Below are 20,653 nucleotides of genomic sequence, written 5' to 3'. Positions count from 1 at the left end.
GGAGGGTTGTGAACTCCTGGAACAATCTACCAGAAGTGTTATGACGGCACCAGTGTAAGCTCTTTCAAGACAAGACTTGACCAACACTGGAGCGGGTTCAGGTACATTCAGGAGCCGGTGCATGCCCAGTATTGCCAACAGTGCGACAGAGACGTGACCGATCGAGCAGTGGCTAACAAGCCGATCAGCGGCGTAGAGGATAAAAGTAAGTAAAAAGTGAAGAGCAGCAGAAGGATATCTGTGAGCTCCAAGAATGGTCGAAGAAATGGCTGCTGAGATTCAATGTCACGAAGTGTAAGATGATGCATCTGGGGCGTACCAACGATAAGTAGGTGTACTGGTATGTCCCAACGGGATAAAGAAACCGCACTAGTTGGAGACAATGCGAGAAGGACCTAGGTGGCGCGACAATGAGCTGAAGTTCTCGGCCATTAAGAGAAGAAGGTAAATCAAGCAACAAATTATTGGGTCTTATAAGAAGGTCGTTCAGGATATCTAGACGTCCCCGTCTCTTGTAACGATCTTCAAGAGTAAAGTGCTTCCTCATCTGGAGTACTGTCACCCCTTCTGGTCCCTGAGATATGCTAGGGACTGTCAGTTGGTTGAAAATGTTCAAAGGAGGGCCACCCAGACTGGTGCCTGCACTTCGGCACCTCAGCTACCCTGAGAGATTGGAGCGCCTGAACTTGCCTAGCTTATACTACAGACGGGCAAGGGGTGACCTAGTTGAGGTGTATAAGCATCTCAGGGGGCACTACTCAGTCGAGTGTCCTTACTTGAGCTGGCGGACGCCGCCCCACAAGGGTCACAGCTCAAGATTGAAGAAGCCGCAAGTCCAGAAAACTGTGAGCCTTAGAGGCAAACTTTTTTGGAGGAGGGTTGTAAACTCTTGGAACAATCTACCAGAGAGTGTTGTGACGGCACCGAGTGTGAGCTCTTTCAAGACAAGACTTGACCAACACTGGAGCGGGTTCAGGTACATTCAGGAGCCGGTGCATGCCCAGTATTTGCCAACAGTGCGAGACAAAGACGTGACCAATCGCCCGGGCGGCTTGCGAGCCGATCTTTTGGTGAAGAGGATAAAAGAAAAGGATAAGTAATCAGAGACGTGACCGATCACCCAAGAGGCTAACGAGCCGATCAGTGGTGAAGAGGATAAAAGAAAAAAAGTATTAGTAGTGCGAGGACTGACTGGTTATTGTACATCTGGCAAGCCAGGGAAATTCTGTAGTTTGGATCAGTACTGTATTTGAAGAAAAAAAATTTAAAACAATATTATTATTGCTGTATGTGACCAATGCAAAGTGTAACCAGCTGTGTAGTTACAAACCAAATAAGCTACCACATCCAAACATTGACCCCGCTACCATATATCACAAAAATTGTGACCAAGTCCCAGGTTGCTGATCTGCCTTTCTGCCTCATTTACACACACACACTGCAGGGTCTCCATTATTTCTCTTATTTTGACAACAAAACATACAATATATCGTTTCTCACTACTGATCGATTTATTTTAATTGTTAATTGTTATTTATTTATGGCTATTATTATTACTTTTAATATTATGTTTTTTCATTATCTTATTTAATTATTATTATATTTTCGCCCCCAGGCCCTGATGCGAGTCAGTGACCTGTGCCCTGGTGGGCTAATCCCGAAAAAAAATGCATACATATCTTTTACACGAGTTATCCTTTTTATAAATATTAAAAAAGAACGGTGTATATTCTTGGGTAGCTAACACAACAAAAATTTTCATATTGAAACACCATCTAGACTCTTTCTTATTAACTTACTAGCTTCACAACTTTTCATCTAACTTACCGGTCGGGCAGTTGGTCAATTCTCTATTGTATCGATACAGTAGAGTATCATATTAACACCCTCACTCGTTCATATTATGCGCCATCGTCAATAAAACACCCCGTTTAAACGAGTTATCCATAAAGCGTTTTCTCAAATACTGTACCAGTATCAGAGAAAACGTTAAAAACTGACAATTTGTTTATATCCTTTACTTTTATCCTCTTTGCCACTGAACGGCTCATTAGAAGCTTGAACGGTCGGTCCCGCCTCTGTTAAGCACTGTTGGCAAGTGCTGGGCATGCACTGGCTTCTGAATATATCGGAACCTGCTCCAGTGTTGGTCAAGTCTGGCCTTAAAAGAGCTCACACTCAGTGCCTTCACAACACTCTGGCTTGTTCCAAGAGTCCACAATTCTCACTCAAAAAAAAAGTTTGCCCTCACTATTTTCTGGACCCGTGGCTTCTTCAACCTTGAGCTGTGACCCCTTGTGGGGTAGGCGTCCACCAGCTCCAGGTAGGTACACTCACGCGCCATAGTTTCGACGCACCCGAAGATTTTCTAGAAGTAGTACAAGATGTTTTTTATATCAATTCATAAACTCGCCCACTAGAGGAAATAATATCCTCGATTTAGTTCTCAGTAATAATGAAAATCTAGTAAAAGATGTTGGGATTGGAGACGAACTAGGAAACAGTGATCATAAAGCCATATATTTTAACATAATATGGGATGGCAGGAAGAAGGAAAATTCGGCCTTGATCCCGGATTTTAGGAAGGCTAATTACGGTAGCTTAAGGAGAGACCTAAGGGATGACCCTATGGTCAAAAGATTAATCCCCCCCACACCTCCGGAAACTGTCAACTTAGGACGGGATAACCCCGAATTTAATTTAGCAGCTACTTATGAACAATTTATTGCGACAATCAATAATGCTCAAAATAAACACATCCCTAAAAGAAAATTCAGATCGATATGGAACCAACCAAAATGGATGAATAATAGACTCTTAGATCTTCTAGGGAAAAAGAAAGGAGTATATAGAAAAGTTAAGAAAGGCGAAAATCACTTACTTGGTTACTATCAGAACCTAACAAGACAGGTAAAAAACAGAAATTAAGGAAAGCAAAGAGAAATTATGAAATCAAGGTAGCAAACGAATCGAAAAATAACCCCAAAGCTTTTTATCAACTGTATAAATCAAAGGTTAGAGATACAATAGGTCCCCTTAAAACTATTACAGAGAAATGACTGATGATGAGTTGAAATGTAGTACGTTAAATAGTCATTTTCGCTCCGTATTCACAAATGAAAACCTGCTTTTTCAAGTTCATAAGGTATATACGACAGTATAGAAAATATGTTGATGAATATCAATATTACTAGTAACGATGTGCTTAAAGTAATTAACAAACTGAAGCCTCATAAATCGCCTGGTCCAGACGAGGTATATGCTAGAGTATTAAAAGAATGTAGAGATGAGTTGAGTAATCCATTAGCAGTTTTATTTAATAAGTCATTAGAATCGGGCCTAGTGCCAGAAGCTTGGAAACTTGCAAATGTAGTTCCGATTTTCAAAAAGGGTGATAAATCAATTGCATCAAATTACCGTCCCATTAGTCTCACGTCAATCATAGGCAAGTTGCTAGAGTCAATTATTGCTACAAAAATCAGAAGCCACCTTGAAACATTCAACTTAATTCATTCTTCTCAGCACGGGTTCACCCAGGGACGTTCTTGTCTCACAAATTTGCTTAGCTTTTTCTCAGAAGTATATGAAGCGGTAGATAATGATAAGTCACATGATATAATTTATTTAGATTTCAGAAAGCATTCGATAGAGTCCCTCATGAGAGATTGATAAGGAAGGTAGAAGCACATGGAATAGGTGGATCAGTATTAAAATGGATTAGGTCATGGTTAACTGGTAGGAAACAAAGAGTCAGCATAAATGGATTAAAATCAGACTGAAGTGCGGTCAAAAGCGGAGTTCCCCAGGGATCTGTATTAGGCCCTCTGCTGTTTGTTATATTCATTAATGATCTTGATTTAGGCATAACTAGTAGGATTAGTAATTTGCAGATGATACCAAAATGGGGAGAGTGATAAATTCAGACAGTGACTTTGAACACCTTCAAAGAGATCTAGATACCTTACATGGTGGTCAGTGACTGGCAAATGAATTTTAATACTGATAAATGCAAGGTACTACAGATAGGAAGACGAATACAAACGTTAAGTATAAACTAGGTAACACGGAAATAGAAAACTCAGTTTGTGAAAAGATCTAGGTGTATTTGTTAGCAAACGACTTGAAACCTAGAAAACAATGTATTAGCGTTAACAAGGCAAACAAGTTCTTGGGTTCATATCTAGGTCTGTGAGTAACAGAACTGTGACGTTATCTTGAAACTTTACCTAGCATTAGTGAGGCCACACATGGATTATGCGGTTTCAGTTCTGGTGTCCTTATTATAGAATGGACATAGATTCTTTGGAGAGAGACACAAGAAGAATGACAAAATGATCCATAATATTAGAAACCTTCCATATGAAGAAAGACTGAAAAGCTTAGGCTTACATTCATTAGAGAGCGTAGAGTTAGGGAGATATGATAGAGGTGTACAAATGGGTAAATGGGATTAACAAAGGGTAAAATGGAAGATGTTCTGAAGCTCAGTAATAACGAAATAACTAGAACAAATGGCTTTAAATTAGATAAATTCGATTCAGAAAGGATATAGGCAAGCACTGGTTTGGTAATAGAGTTGTGGATATGTGGAATAGGCTACCGGATGTAGGATCGGGGCGCTAGGGAGCTTCAAGACGAAGTTGGATAGGCACATGGAAGTGCTGGGATGGTGTGAAAGGATCTGCCCTGTATGGGCCAGTCGGCCTCCTGCAGTATCCCACTTTCTTATGTTCTTATACCGAACGTCGTCTCCCATCGTTCACTGGTGCAATGTGGTAGCTCGCAGCTTCGCTGGATTGTACGAATAACAGTTCATTATATAATATTTGACAGAACATATGCACGATACATTTTTTTAGTGACTTCACACACTTTATTTACCATCACTATTCAGTTTGCAGCGCTGACTTCGACTTCCCTCGAGCTAGGAGTAGGGGTAGAGGGTGCATCGAAGCTCTGGCGAGTGTACCTGTACATTCGATCGAGCAGCGCCCTCTAAGATGTTTGTACACTTTGATTAGGTCGCCCCTTGCCCGTCTGTAGTATAAGCTAGGCAGTTTCAGGCATTCTAATCTCTCCGAGTAGCTGAGGTTCCGTAGAGAAAGCACTGGATTTCCTGAATCTGCCAAAATTATCCAGAGACAAATGTCAGGTTGAAAGCAGCTGGTGAATACTCTAGTAGTTTGTGGGAAGCTACATACATTATATATCTAAACCACCTGCTGAGTACTGATAAAGAAGTGTACCAAGTTGAACAAATCACCAGTTTGTTAAACTTTCATGTTGGATGCTGTAGCTAGTGTTGGCATCACTGTCCTGTACGTTATAGCTCAGTTCACACCCAAAGTAAATCAGCCTTCTTGGTTATATTTTACACTGTGCAACATTTTCTATCTTTGAAGGTATCAAAGAATTCCATTTATAATTTGTAGTGGCCAGAGGGTTATTATTAGTAAGGAGAGGGAAGCTTTTAGTCATAGTAAGGCAAGAGTGAAAGTAATAATGTGAGAGACAGTACAGTACTCACCCTCCATTGTCACACTCAGAAGGGCTCACGATGGCATCATACTGCAAATAACTGGTGGAGTGGCGGGAGTCCTGTCAGTAAGTGCCATTGTTAGTTTGAATTATATTAAAAACAACCACAACCATGTGACTAATTATAATTACAAAAAACACGTGAAGGAATCTCACAATAAAAGGAGGATTACGTTTACAGTAGTTCTAGTAAATACAATATTCACTAATTGTTTATTAGTAACTTTTGTCAACATGAAGTCAAGTTGCAAAGAAGCGGGGGAGCTTACAGAGGTTGGTGAAGGTGTGGCAGCAAGAGAGCTACGCCCCGTCAGTAGCTGGTAGAGGCTCTTCATACTGTGGCTGAACGACGCCATCATCATCTGGCTGATGTCTAGGATCCCGCGACCTCTGTTAGAAAAAAGGTATGACCAAACAATATCTGCACACTGATAACTTCTTGCATATACTTTTTTGTAAAATTTAAAATAAATACTAATAAACAACCTATTTTTTTTTATTTTTAGTATGATTCTTATTAGCAAGTTGCAAACGAAGATATATTGCAACAGCAACATAGTGGACTGGGCTGACCCTCTGCTTCACACAATATACAAGATACAGTTAAACATTTGCCATACACCATGACAGCTGAGCAGATGGTAACCTTACATTTAAATACCCGATGATGTGTATTAGAAGAAAATGTAAGTGAGGGGACGGAATTCCATCCAAAGACCAAAAAGCTGGCAGCCATGCAAGGCAAGCGACTAGGTGAATACTACTATGTAATGTGCTTTGACTTAAAGTTCTCTATGGCTCAGTCTTTAATTAACTTTATAATTTAGTGTTAAAACAGAAGCTTATCTACTTAGTTTTACCCGAAGGAAACAGTGTCAAGTTTTGGGACAGAACACAGAGTTCAGGGTGTCAACATCCTGGCCACGTACTACCAAATGAAGATTTTATTGTAAAATTAATTTTAACCTTAAAGCCAACAACAGCGTGTTTGAATGGAATGAAGCATGGAGGACGACACTCACCTTTCTCGTCCCAGAAGTTGGCATATCCAGGGGACCTTGGCGCAAATTGTGGCGCGAGTGTAAGGCTCGTCATCGCTGCCGTACTCGGTGTTCCTGAAAGTGAACACTTTGCTGCCACCGGGAACAATACAGGGGCCCGAGGAGTGGAAGTAGTCCACATAGAGGTTCTTGAGAAGCTGCTCGTGGGGGTCGGTGCAGTAGTGGTGAGGGCTATCTGGTTTGGTGGAGCTGCTGCCCAAGGTGAGGCCAATCTGACAAGTGAGAAGTGTATGTTTACATACAACCGAAAGGCAAGACCTGGTCAGGTGTGTTGTAACAAGGGGCTGCATACACACGCTAGTGGTCACCCACAACACACACGTTCTCACAGGAAGGCAATGGTTTGGTCTTGTTTACAATTCCTGTCAAACAACTTTTACACAATTAGTCACTCCGACCATCCTCTCTTGAAAAACCCTGCGAAAGTGTGTGCTATGGGCATAGGCAGGCAGCCCCTTGTAGCGGTGTCACTAAACTGTACATCACCACAAGTTTTAGTATAACAACATCATGGCCGCTATTTACCCTTTCGCTACGATTTCCAAATTTTATAATCTTATTCTGGCTATCGCCAGACAGTTTTATTCAGCTCAGGGAAAACCTCCAGTAGGCAAAGGATTAAACCTGTCATTGTAGCTGAAAATCTGATATCTAGGTTGTTTATTATAAATATCAAACTTATATGGCCGTAACAATGTCTATAAGTACTGTACAATGAAACTTGTTTTGACAAAATTAGGAAAGATAAAAAATTAGCAATGTTTTAGTCAAAATTCTTGGCACCACAACCATTTTAAGTGAAGGTTAATAACATGGAATTACTATCAAGAGCATCATCACTGGAAAATTACACAAGTACTGCACAGTATTAGAGTAATGTGCTAAAAACAAAAACAAAAACAAATCCAGTACATTTCCCAACTTCTTTTTTCTAACACCCAGCGCTAAGATACCAAGTCCAGAAAATACAAAAGTTAAAACGGATATACACCATGAGGTCAAGGTTTCATGGTTATCTAAACCTAACTTAACCTAACCAAAAGATAAATAGAGTAACCCACGTCTCTTTCTCTGTCAGTGTTAGTCCAGTACGATACTTATCACACTGCCTGGATATTTCTCAGGACTATAAATATGTTATGTTCCGTGACGAGATCTGCGGGGGGAAGGGAGATGGAGAAGGTGCATAATTTTGTTTTCCTTTTAAGAAGAAATCACCAAATGGAACTAAATCTCAGTAAAATCCATGTACCGCAACAAGATGGCCTGAGACGAGACCCACAGCCACCACACCTCCCGCTAGTAAGACGACAAGACGGGCAACAGTACCTTGAGATGGTCCTTAATGATGGAAGCTCTGGCCAAGCTGACACACACCTGGGGACGTAAATATAGGTCAGTGTAGGGTCATGGTGGCGAGGCAGGTGTCGGGTCATGGTGGTGAAGCAGGTGTAGGGTCATGGTGGTGACGCAGGTGTAGGGTCATGGTGGTGAAAACCCAGGTGTCGGGTCATGGTGGTGAAGCAGGTGTAGGGTCATGGTGGTGACGCAGGTGTAGGGTCATGGTGGTGACGCAGGTGTAGGGTCATTGTCCTGAATTTCGCGTTCATTTCACGCTCCCATTCTCGTGAGAAGAATTCCAGGACGGGGAGAAATAAAGTATGTAAAAAATAAAGGGAAAATGACCCCCCTTACTCCTCCTATAACACTTATTCGCCTAAACTACCTAACGAGACATATGAATGAAAGATAACTCAGCGATCTGTGTAGAGGTGGTGGGGTTGAGTAGCACTGAAGGCTGTACAGTAATAATAATACAGGTATCCCTCGCTACACGAACGTTTGCTCTGTAAATTTTCGCTTATGCCAATATTCTATTCCTACACCACTTTCTCACTGTACAAAACCCATGGTATCTTAAAGTCATGTACTAAATCTGTACTTCATTAATTTCTGAATGTGCCAGGTGCTAAACTACAGTAGTTAAGTAGGTTTTTTGTTATTTACGAACCGATTTCATTTTTAGCCCACGTATACATGGGGGTTTTCTTGTAGCTAGTTGAGAACTGTACACTTTTGAGTTTATGGATCCCTCTTCATCTGAACTTTAAACAACTAATATTGTTGGTAATTTTATCGGTTAAAATACTCGAAAATTATAATTTTCCGAAGAAAATATCATAAAAGAAGTGTTTTAGAATTGTCTAAACTACATGATGAGTATATTAAAAAAAATGTGGGTCAATTAAAAGCAATATTACCCTTAACTCGCCTATATCTAGAAAACTAAGCATTTACACAAGAAAATTAATATAACTTTAAATAATATTCAGTGTACACAGCTTTGTCTAAGAACACCCTCCTAAGATTACCGAACCGCTGGCGGCCACATCTGAAGGTATTGTCTACAGTACATCTACCACATCACAGCTGCTGACGTGACTATGAATGCTATCTTAACTCACCTTTATCTAGAAAACTAAGCATTTGCCCAAGAAAATTAATAGAACAGAAAATAATCTACGTACAAAATTGTCTAAATACGCCCCCCTCCCCCCCTCCATAATTGTCGGACTGCTGGCGGCCACGAGTCGTTTATTAGCTCCTTTCTCTTGCTTCCTGTACAACATATTAGTAGGTGTTGGCCGATACTTACAAATTTATCTAATTTACCGAACTATAAAACTACTTAGCTTAGATAGAAGATTATCCACGTGGAAGCCTGAGCTGGGATAATCCTGCGGGAAGTTTAACTAGTAGATGATTGTTTCTCGTCACTAAACGTAGTTATCTGATCACTTCTTGATTACTAGGGCCGATACTGTCAGTTAATATAGCAGTCAGTCATGAAGCATTAACCCGGTATAATTGGGTGGAGGTCCAGTGCAGCAGAACGAGATAATCTAGTTCTTTGTTGTGGGACACCATACCAAACGCGCCAGGCTTCCTACCCACTTTCCCATGCACCGGCCGCTCGCCTCACCACGGAGACTCACTCCTCCGGCTCCGTGTCCGTGCATCAAAAATCACGCGTTCGAAGACTTGCAATCATTCGTATGTAATCAAACAATTTTAATAAATACGCAAGTCTAACAGTTATATTAAATAAGTTAAGCTTCATAGTCATTATATCAGAAACTACTATGATGATAATCAATACTGACTAATAATTACATTACAACAACTACATTGGATATATAAAAGAACCCAAGCTATAGCCGCCATCCGAACAACCATAACGAAGCTCTAACAATTATAATATAATATATAATAATATAATTTTTACCCTTACTTTCTCCATGTTTAAAAGTTAGGTGTCGCACTACTTAATAAATTATAATCCCAGCTACAGCTGTTGTTGTTGCACGAATTATTCGAAGTAATAGGCTTAATGCTTGTTATAATTTGTGACAAATGGGGCAACTTTTCTAATTTACCTTAAATAGAAAAAACGTGTCCTGTTACAGCGGAATATACTGTATGTGCATTAGCAGACTATTCAGAACATTTGCTTTGTGTCTCTGCCAAGCACACTGTTGTTATTATTATTATTATTATTATTATTATTATCATTATTATTTTATTTTACTTTTTATTATACATTTTATTTACTATGAATAATTATTACATTTTCGACCCCAAGCTCTGATGTGGGTCAGTGACCTGTGCCCGGGTGGGCTAATCTCCATAAAAAAAACTGGGAAATGGCTAAAAACTTCATCTCTAATGGCAAGATAGCCGACATATTAAGATTGTTTCCACTTTTTTGCACTTAGTAACTATACCAGTTTTCATGTATAGAACCAAATACACAATGTGCTTCAATAATTTACGCAAATGTGAATAACAAAGTGTGAGGCCAGACACACTGTCTCACTCTGCTATACTCAAGCAGTTGTGAATAAGTTACCCTTTATGTATAGAAATAAACAAATAACGTATTTGAAATACTATGTATCATTCAGTGCCATAATATTCTGACCACGGGGGTTAATTATTCTGACCCTTTGTAAACTCTACTCTGTAATCCTTTTGCGCTACCGCTCACGGGATGAGTTTGGGGTGCACAATAAACTAGCCGCTGTAAGTGGCAAAATTCAAATTCACTGTACAAACAATCAATCACATCTTTCTAATTCTGCTGTTTGGTGATAGTAGGAAGGGTGGGACTGTGAGTACCTGTGGAAGTAATGGCTGGTGTAGGTAGCAACTCCATTAATTTATCTATCGCGGTGTTCAGTGCGTCACACCTGTCTCACTTGTTCACCCACCGATCGCTAATCAATGGCAATATGAAGACTGGATTTTATGCAATGGTGATGAACATAGTCTTGTATCACTCAGTCACTGATTCCTACTGCAGGTTCCAGATTCCTCGTCTAAGGAGTATATCACAGCCTTCACGCTTACACTGTCTTGATAAAGTACAGTATACAAAGGCACCACACCTCCAGAATACCCTCTTGGTATTTCTGCGTTTTTCTCGTATAATTACAATAAAAAATGCATTAGATTTCGTAGAAGAGCGATACTATGACGAGATGATTTTACTGTTAGTATTATTATGGTAGTTGTGTGTGGCAAGCTTCGTGTAGTGACCTGAAACTCCCGTCACTGCAGAGTCAAATGGATTGTGAATAGAAACGCTATGGCACGCTGGTCTTCTTATGCTCGTTCACGCAATTTCAGTATTTCTTTGTCGGCAGTCTAGTCGAGGGCTGTCTGGTATTACTGCCATAATTTCCGAAAGGTCTATACGAATGTCTATGGAAATCACTAAACCGCTTGAGTCATACCGTAGCTTATATCATTGGGGTTGAATTATTTATATTCACCATTGTTTGTATTTGATGAACCAATGTGAACTTGCATGATGATTTTACTTAATATATGTCTACCAATTTCTCTAATTCCAACGCCAACACATACTCACGATATCATGAATAGATCAGCAAACATGACAGAAGTGTTGTGAGTTAGGTGATGATAACTTACCAGAGGAAGGATGAAGGTGAGGCGGGATGAAACTGCCATAACTTCGCTTCCCTCTTCCCAACACTCCTCCAGATGTAATGTTTAATGTTCTCTGTATTTGTGACTTAATCTATAACAACTAAAATTAATTGCAATAAAATTATAATGATAATATTTCAGCAATGTAATGCAAATAAAGTCCGAGGTGTATTGTGCTTCCTTTTCCTCTTAGCGAAACAGGATTAATAGAAGTGTAGCCCTGGGCGGTGGGTGGTGAGGGGCGGTGGGTGGTGAGCGGCGGTGGGTGGTGAGCGGCGTGAGGGAGGTGAGGACACTGAGAGGGTTGAGGACGGAGTGTTGCTTTGCACTTTCAGGCGGGGATATTATATACACACACACACACCACACACACACACACACACACCACACACACACACACACCGCGACGGAACTAATGGATATAATTCTACTCTCCTGGTGTTAGATTGATAACCGGAGGATGACATTACGCTCTTCTGTTTTAGAAGGCAGGGGTAGTGGTCACGTGGTGGTGGCTTTGGGTAGTACTGGCAGTGGTAGCTGCTGCACCTCCAGTGTTCTGGTACTCCATCAGTTTATATTCTTGTGTCGTGTAAGTCTTGTAAACAAAGAGAAGATGTAATAATGTGGACGACGTGATTCGTCTGCGCAAAGTGTAAGCCTTAAGAGAGTAATTACCTGAACAACGTAATTCAGTGGTTCTCAAACTTTTTCCAGTTTTACCCCTATTTAAAGTCTGACAGGTTCGAATTACCCCAAGGTAAAATTTTACTCCTTACTTTTTATTCAATTAAGTTTATTATACAAAGCACAAGTTTACAAAATTAATGATACAAAACACAAGCTTACAAATGTACTTACAAATTTTACTCCTCCAATTAAGTTTATTATACAAAACACAAGTGTACAATTCTAGCCTGTCTTATACAAAAATCATTAATAGTTCTACAGTTACAGTGCTGTTATAGACTTAGTCTTAGTGAGATGGGTGAACTTGTTTTGTGGACACCAGATTTTGGATGCGTGGTTTAGTCTTTGACAGAGCCAGCCTCATATCTGAGGTTGGAACGAGCCGGTTTCTAGTCTTGGACTTGTGGTACATTGCAGAGAACCCAAGTTCACACATATAGGTCGTGGGAAATGGAAGAAGTACGTGGATAGCCCGAGTCATTAGAGTTGGGCATCCCACTGCTACTTAAGCCAAACGCGGCAAACTTAAGTGTTATAAGTGTTAAATACGAGGTTACCCCACCGTGCCAACAGAAGCATATTACCCCAGCCAAAATGCAGTTTTTATCCAAGTTGGGGTAATTACCCCGAGTGAGACCCACTGACGTATTAAAAGAAAGTTGAGCTTCACGGAGTGCGAGTTTAGCGAACAAAACTAACGCAAAAAATACATACACACAATTTATATATATATGCTGATAACCACACATTCCTGCACAGCTAAAAACCTGGAACGTCAATGTGGCATTTAAAAACTCATGCACTGTTAAACAAATGTTAATCAAGAACTCCCCCAACAACACAATTGGTTGCATTTATAAAGTTCCTTGCAAGGAATGTAATATGTTTTAAGACAGGTAAAGATCTTGCTACTAGAATTAAACAACACAAATACAGTGTTAGGACAGGCCAGGAATCCAATGCTCTGTTCGTTCATTTGAGGATAACAAGCATTGCATTGACTGGGATAATGCCTCCTCAATATTACCATGTAATTCAATTGATAGTAGGAACATCATAGAATCTAGTCTATTAAACATACCGAAGCATTCAACATGAATTTGAGTAACGGCATGTACAAGCTGGACAATTTTGTAATTAAGAAGATTTGTGATCAGGTGAGAAGGCCGGGTCACTTGACCATCTGACCTGACCACCAACCGTTGTGTGCTATTTAAAGATTAGTAGGGTCATTACCTAATACCTGACCATTGTGGACCTGGTCTCACACCTCCTCTGTATATATACCTTGATTTGTATTACTCTCTCTAGTCTGTACTCACCCTGAAGATGTGAATTACACGAAAGCAGGAACTTCGTGTTTTCTTCTTCCTTGTGGTTATCAGCATATACCTAGATCACGCGCACCTACAGTGATTTACTTGCATATATATATATATATATATATATATATATATATATATATATATATATATATATATATATATATATATATATATATATATATATATATATATATATATGGTATTTTTTGCTCTGCTTCATTTGAGACGTCACTTCCTATCATAAACAGCCAGTTTATGACTAAATTAGGTTAGATTATGAATGAAGTTACTTATATATATTTATTATCTACACGACCATCTCTGGCCAGTCAGTTTAAAGTAGTATAGATGTTCCCTTAATGGGCGGGGCCAACCTAACACCCGTGCGACCACAGATTTTTATATACATTGTAGAACTTTTCTTTTACGGGGTTTAGCCCAACCGGGCACAGGTCACTGACCCACCACATCGGGGCCTGGGGGAGGGAGGGGCGAAAATGATAATAATAATAATAATAATAATAATAATAATAATAATAATAATAATAATTAATAATAATAATAATAATAATTCATAGTAAATAATTTTTTTAATAAAAATACAAAATTAAAAATATAATAATAATAATAATAATAATAAAGAACCATAAAGAAATAAAAAAAAGATCAAAAGTGAGAAACAATATACAGGTATGTATGTTGTGTTGTCAATATATAGTAAGAGAAACAATTGAGACCCTGCAGAAAGTCAGATCAGCAACCTGGGACTTGATCACAGTTTTCGTGATGCCATATGGCAGCAGGGTCTACCATTAGACAACACATAATGCTTACAATATCTTCCCAGACATGAGCCATGAGCTGCCCGTCTAATCGCAGGGGTAGTGGCTTCACCCATTCTGGTTACATTACTTCGTCAGAGACAAAGGTAAGCACCAAAATCTAGTCCGCAATAAAACTCAGGAGTGAAAATAAGAATGAAGTTAATTTAAAGACTCACTCAGTACTGAACAAGCACGAGGACCATCACACGAGTGTTGTTAACATGTCTGAGGTAGGTGTGTGTGCACTGTGGCTGTGTTCACGAGTGTCACACAGCCATCCTCTGTGTGTGCAGTGGAGGTACTCGTGCGTGGTGGGGCCCGCTCCTAAGAATATTTCGTTTTTGGAGAGCTTCGACGTGTGTACGCCCATATATAGACGTCTGTGTGTATGTATGTGTCTGTAACAGTATTCGTAAAAGTAAGTACGTGTGTGCGCACCTATCCGTACACCTAATATATCTGGCGTTGATTCCTACATCCTCAGGTCGGTGAATTGAATTGAAACAGTTTATTTAGCCAGAAAAAACACAGATACAGAGTGGATAATAATAACAATATTAATATGGCTGAGCCAGTTGAGAACCTGAGCTCTCTTTTAGGCATCTGATATATACTATACATTCATACTATACATTCTCTGTTTGAAGAAACTGTCAAGTTTTGTCATGAAAACTACAATTGGTCTCCCGGTGATTTATTTTTCGTTAATAATTGCTGGTAATAAGTTGATTGTGTCTAAGGCAGCGATGATAAACACCTATTCAGGAGTTAAACATCAACATTGTGTGTGTGTGTGTGGACTGTGTGACAACCCTTAATTAAGAAATATTTTTCCAGTGAGAGGTAAGATGTATGGTGGTGTTAAGGGGTGAGGCAGGAGCAGCGTCACACACCTCAACAGCCACACACGTCCCTCCTCAGTCATTAGTCACGCACTCACGCGAGTCGCACTACTTATTTTTCTCCCGTGGTGATGGAGGACACGACCATGAAACTCACCTTACTTGTCAACGCCCCCTCCCCCCCCCCACCACCAGCCAGCGGTCGTCTACTACAATGTCACGGATGTCATTAACCCTCACCAACAACATGCAATTCCAGATCATTTAAGCTTCAGGAAACAATTTGGTTCGCTGTAAATCTGACGTGAAATTTTCCATCTACAGTATACTGGCCGCTGCCCTCCTTAAGTGGTAAAGTGTAAACGAACACACACACACACGTACTATTACTTCTTTACCATACTTGTCTAAGGACTGGAAACAACAGCCTAGCCTGATATTAGTATGGAGAGCAGACGTAGTTCCTGTTGACGATATCAACTACCGGTGTCTTGGCACAGAAAAGTTGGCCCATCATGAGTGTCTGTCTGGTGAAGTAGTCCTGTGCGGGAGGTCGGGAAGTGTGGCCCATATTTAATACACTTGTCTCTCACTAATACATATGAGGGCCTCTAGTCTCCCCGGCTTAAGTGCTCAAAATTAATTATGACGTATGCAAAAAATTATAAGACGCCGGAAAGAACAAAAAATAATATTACCACAACTTAATGTTTAAGTTTGAGCATCAAGACAGGTGATTATCTTGATCAATAATAGAGCACATTAATAATTTTAGGATTAACCACCCCAACAATAACATAATTTAACCTAATCTAACCTAACCTAACCTAACCTAACCTACATAAAGTCAGCTCTTACTCCCGTACCAACATATTCTTTCTCCTCTCTGATGTCTTGTGCGTGCATGAAGGGAAATAAACCCGAACATTACCTACAGTATACACAGACTAACCCCGATATTAATGACTCCAATATTCCCAACATTCTTTACAAACTTTGATGTTAGTTAATTCGTAAAATGTTCAGGCTGACGAACACCGATGTATTTTTTGTCATTCTTCATCTCGACGAACACTGGGCGGGAAAGTGTAGTTCCAGGTCAGCCGTTCTTCCGTAAACCTGAGAGATTGCTTGTGACCTGCCCTGCCCTGCCCGCCAAATGGTTTCCATCCTTTCCTCACCATTAACCTCTTACCTGCTGCTCACAATCTCATTTCCTCAATTCTCTTCTTTGGTCTTATTTATACAGTGAGTGGGTTCCTCGAGTCACTTGGGAAAGCAACCCATCATGCTTGAGTCTGTGGCTGAGAGATGATCAACAAAGGGGCACATACACTCCAGGATGCATATATACTGTACACGAGGTCTTCTAGGGAGTCGAGGGGGGTCGAGTGGGGGTTCACTAAATAAAAATAAAAATAATATACTTCAGCGCATACTGATTCTCTATATCAGGCCCAGTTATTGACGTGGGGCGCCAACCTCACTCAGCCAAGTGGACCGGAGGACAAGTGTGAGTTCCTGAATGCCAATTTTTACCAGGACGATTGACGGAGTGAAAGGCAGACGTGCCATCTCCTGTAGTACAAGAACCAGTTAGTTGATAGTCTGTTCATAAGCGTTTACGATCCTTACATCTGAAACCGATGGTCCGAGTGCTTTATAGTACACCTGATTTGCTGGAGACGGAAGGCTAGAATAAAAAACTTTGAAGAAACGAGGCAAATTGTGCTTTTTTTTAAACAAATGCATATAAATGGCGGGGAAAGATCTGGCAAGTGCTGTCAAATCTATCCATCTATGCGTGTGTCCCTTTGACCAAGACTAACGATGTTTGAAGTAGAATTAATTAAACTGATTTAGTTTATATGGCAGGAAAAAACACTGTGGCAGAGAGTTCCACAGAGAGCTTTAGTACGCCGAGGCAGTCAACAGTCACCAGATAATTTCGTGAGTCGACTGAGGGTGATGGTGGCTCGGGAAAATACATATATATATACATATATATATATATATATATAACATATATATATATATATATATATAAAAGGAAAAGAAAAACACAAGTTCAAGCATATACCTAGATCACGCGCACCTACAGTGATTTACTTGCATATATATATATATATATATATATATATATATATATATATATATATATATATATTACATTAGGGTAGTTCAAAAAAACTAAAGTTCTTTATATTTTTAGTGCTCTATGTTTATTTGCGTCCTTTACATGAAAAAAACATTTCAGGCGAAATTATAGGTAATTACAGCTTCATTTAGGGTATGCACAAGTGGCCCGAAAATTCTACTTCTCTAATGTTTTCTCCCTCTATAAAATAATTCTTGTTCCTGACATCAGATACAAGTGATTTATTTGTTATATTTATTTGTTGGTGTTTATTTTATCCACAATATGAGATTAACATAAAGAACACATGTAAGAGAAACATACGTCACAGAAGATTAGCCTTCTTTATGTTGGGATACTGACGTCGATGTGTGGTGACCACCTGAAGCAGGTACTGCTTTTGATCTTCGCTTTTCGTAATTGAAGAGTTGTAGTCCTGGATAAGCTTCACCGCTCTTTCGGCCACATCATTCACCACCTGCAACTCTTGTAGAATTTCCCTTGACTCAAGGAACTGTGGATCGTCATTCCATTGGCTTGGATCTTTGGAGACGAATCCAGAATCCAGGAGCGTGGTTTGAAAGAAGCAGTTAGTATTTGTGGATGCAAGGTTTTTAAGCTCCAGTGATGGAATTTCCTCTTCTGTCACTTTCAGCTTCTTTGGACATTCCGTTTTCTCGTTCTTTCCCTTCATTGACTCAAGGATTTCTCTTTTCTCAGCATACGAAACACTATCACTGAAGAGAGCCAGAGCTACTGACTCCTCACTTAAATACCAGAGATGCCGCTGGAAAGCCTTTGTTGCTGCCATTCCAACTGATTCATCTATTTTCTCCCCATAATAATGAAGTTGTTTGAGGAAGGATATATCATTGCTTGGAGCTGCTGCCTTGGACAGAGCCAATACAAGTGACCGACAGGCTGTTCATATTGTGGATAAAATAAACACCAACAAATAAATGTAACAAATAAATCACTTGTATCTGATGTCAGGAACAAGAATTATTTTATAGAGGGAGAAAACATTAGAGAAGTAGAATTTTCGGGCCACTTGTGCATACCCTAAATGAAGCTGTAATTACCTATAATTTCGCCTGAAATGTTTTTTCATGTAAAGGACGCAAATAAACATAGAGCACTAAAAATATAAAGAACTTTAGTTTTTTGAACCACCTATATATATATATATATATATATATATATATATATATATATATATATATATATATATATATATATATATAAAAGCAATTATACTGATGATCACATGACTTTCTCTCTCATGAGGATAACCAACCTGCATCCTCTCACTGACTTTCCCTCCTTATATATTTATACAAAGCTCTCTCTCTCTCTCTCTCTCTCTCTCTCTCTCTCTCTCTCAAGCACTGAACGGCGTGTAGGAGAATTAAGACACTAACAACGAGGCTTAAAAATAAGATGCAGTGGAATCTTGAGCACCAAGTTGAAATTACTACGTCACCTTTGAGCTTCTTGTCGCCGACTTGACCAGATAAAGACAACTTTATACAGGTGGTCAAATGACAAACAAAATTATCACCTGAAGATTAACCACCTAACTTAATCAAACCTAATTTAACCTAACTCAACCTAACTTAGATCTAACTTACCTTACCCAAACTAAACCGAACCTAACCTAATCTTAGTCTAACCTAAACTAATCTAATCTAACGTAACCTAACCTAACCCCCCAAAGTAAGGTACCCGTCGTTAATCTTTGGGTAAAACAAATTGAAAGTCAAATCACCGACAAAAAAGAAGTTAGTTTCCATCTGGCTGAGCTGCAGGAAAAGAAATGATTCGTTTGCTATATTTTTTTTTTTTACGGTCGAGAGAAATTACGGGGCGAGAAGTGGAGATGAATTGTTCGGAAGAGAAAGCGAGCGGTGAGCGGTGTACCTGCAGGACATTATACTCCTCTTGTCCTGACTGAACCAATCAAAGTCGAGAGAAAGGACTTGAGAATGAAGGGACTTGAGAGTGAAGGGACTTTAGAGAAAAGGAACTTTAGAGTTAAGGGACTTTAGAGAAAAGGGACTTGAGAGGGAAGGGACTTGAGAGAGAAGGGACTTGGGAATGAACGGACTTGAGAGTGAAGGGACTTGGGAATGAAGGGATTTGAGAATGAAGGGACTTGAGAGTGAAGGGGCTTGGGAATGAAGGGACTTGAGAATGAAGGGACTTGAGAGTGAAGGGACTTTAGAGAAAAGGGACTTAAGAGTTAAGGGACTTTAGAGAAAAGGGACTTGAGGGAGAAGGGACTTGAAAGAAAAAGGACTTGAGAGTGAAGGAACTTGAGAGTGAATGGACTTGAGAGTGAAGGGACTTGAAAGAAAAGGGACTTGAGAGTGAAGGGACTTGAGAGTGAAGGGACTTGAGAGAGAAGGGACTTGAGAATGAATGGACTTGAGAGTGAAGGAACTTGAGAGAGAAGGGACTTGAGAGTGAAGGGACTTGAGAGTGAAGGGACTTGAGATAGAAGGGACTTGAGAGTGAAGGGACTTGATAGTAAAGGGACTTGAAAGTGAAGGGACTTTAGAGTGAAGGGACTTGAGAGAGAAGGGACTTGAGAGTAAAGGGACTTGAGAGTGAAGGGACTTGAAAGTGAAGGAACTTGAGAATGAAGGGACTTGAGAGTAAGAGGACAGAGTGAGAGGGACTTGAGTGAAGGTACTTGGAAGTGAAGGGACTTGAGAGTGAAGGGACTTGAGACTGGTAGGGACTTGAGAATGAAGGGACTTGAGAGTGAAGGGACTTGAGAGTGAAGGGACTTGAAAGTGAAGGGACTTGAGTGTGAAGGGACTTGGGAATGAAGGGAATTGAGAATGAATGGACTTGAGAATGAAGGGATTTGAGAGTGAAGGGACTTGAGAATGAAGGGACTTGGGAGTGAAGGGACTTGAGAATGAAGGGACTTTAAAGTGAAGAGACTTCAGACTGAAGGGACTTGAGAGTGAATGGACTTGAGAGTGAAGGGACTTGAGAGTAGAGGGACTTGAGAGAGAAGGGACTTGAGAGTGAAGGGACTTGAGAGTGAATGGACTTGAGAGTGAAGGGATTTGAGAGTGAATGGACTTTAGAGTGAAGGGACTTGAGAGTGAAGGGACTTGAGAGTGAAGGGACTTGAGAGAGATGGGACTTGAGAGTGAATGGACTTGAGAGTGAAGGGGCTTGAGTGAAAGGACTTTAATTGAGGACTTGA

At 40.0% G+C, this 20,653-nt stretch overlaps 1 protein-coding gene across 1 annotated transcript in view; it reads right to left on the bottom strand.

Moving 5' to 3' along the window:
* Positions 1 to 11,909, bottom strand: part of LOC121871244 — a 15,240-nt gene extending 3,331 nt beyond the window's left edge. Inside the window, exons 1-5 of the mRNA XM_042373452.1 lie at positions 11,595 to 11,909; positions 7,929 to 7,976; positions 6,561 to 6,811; positions 5,808 to 5,928; positions 5,528 to 5,598 (exon numbers count right to left, since the gene is read on the bottom strand). Coding sequence (XP_042229386.1) covers positions 5,528 to 5,598; positions 5,808 to 5,928; positions 6,561 to 6,811; positions 7,929 to 7,976; positions 11,595 to 11,633 — 530 coding nt within the window. The 5' untranslated portion in view covers positions 11,634 to 11,909. The remainder of the gene's footprint in view (positions 1 to 5,527; positions 5,599 to 5,807; positions 5,929 to 6,560; positions 6,812 to 7,928; positions 7,977 to 11,594) is intronic.
* Between the last annotated feature and the right edge of the window lie 8,744 nt (positions 11,910 to 20,653).

The sequence above is a fragment of the Homarus americanus genome, unplaced genomic scaffold (genome assembly GCF_018991925.1).
Source record: "Homarus americanus isolate GMGI-L3 unplaced genomic scaffold, GMGI_Hamer_2.0 scaffold40565, whole genome shotgun sequence".
Taxonomy (NCBI): Eukaryota; Metazoa; Arthropoda; class Malacostraca; order Decapoda; family Nephropidae; genus Homarus; species Homarus americanus.
Note: the sequence above shows the minus strand (reverse complement) of the source record. Positions and strands in the feature narration are given on the sequence as shown.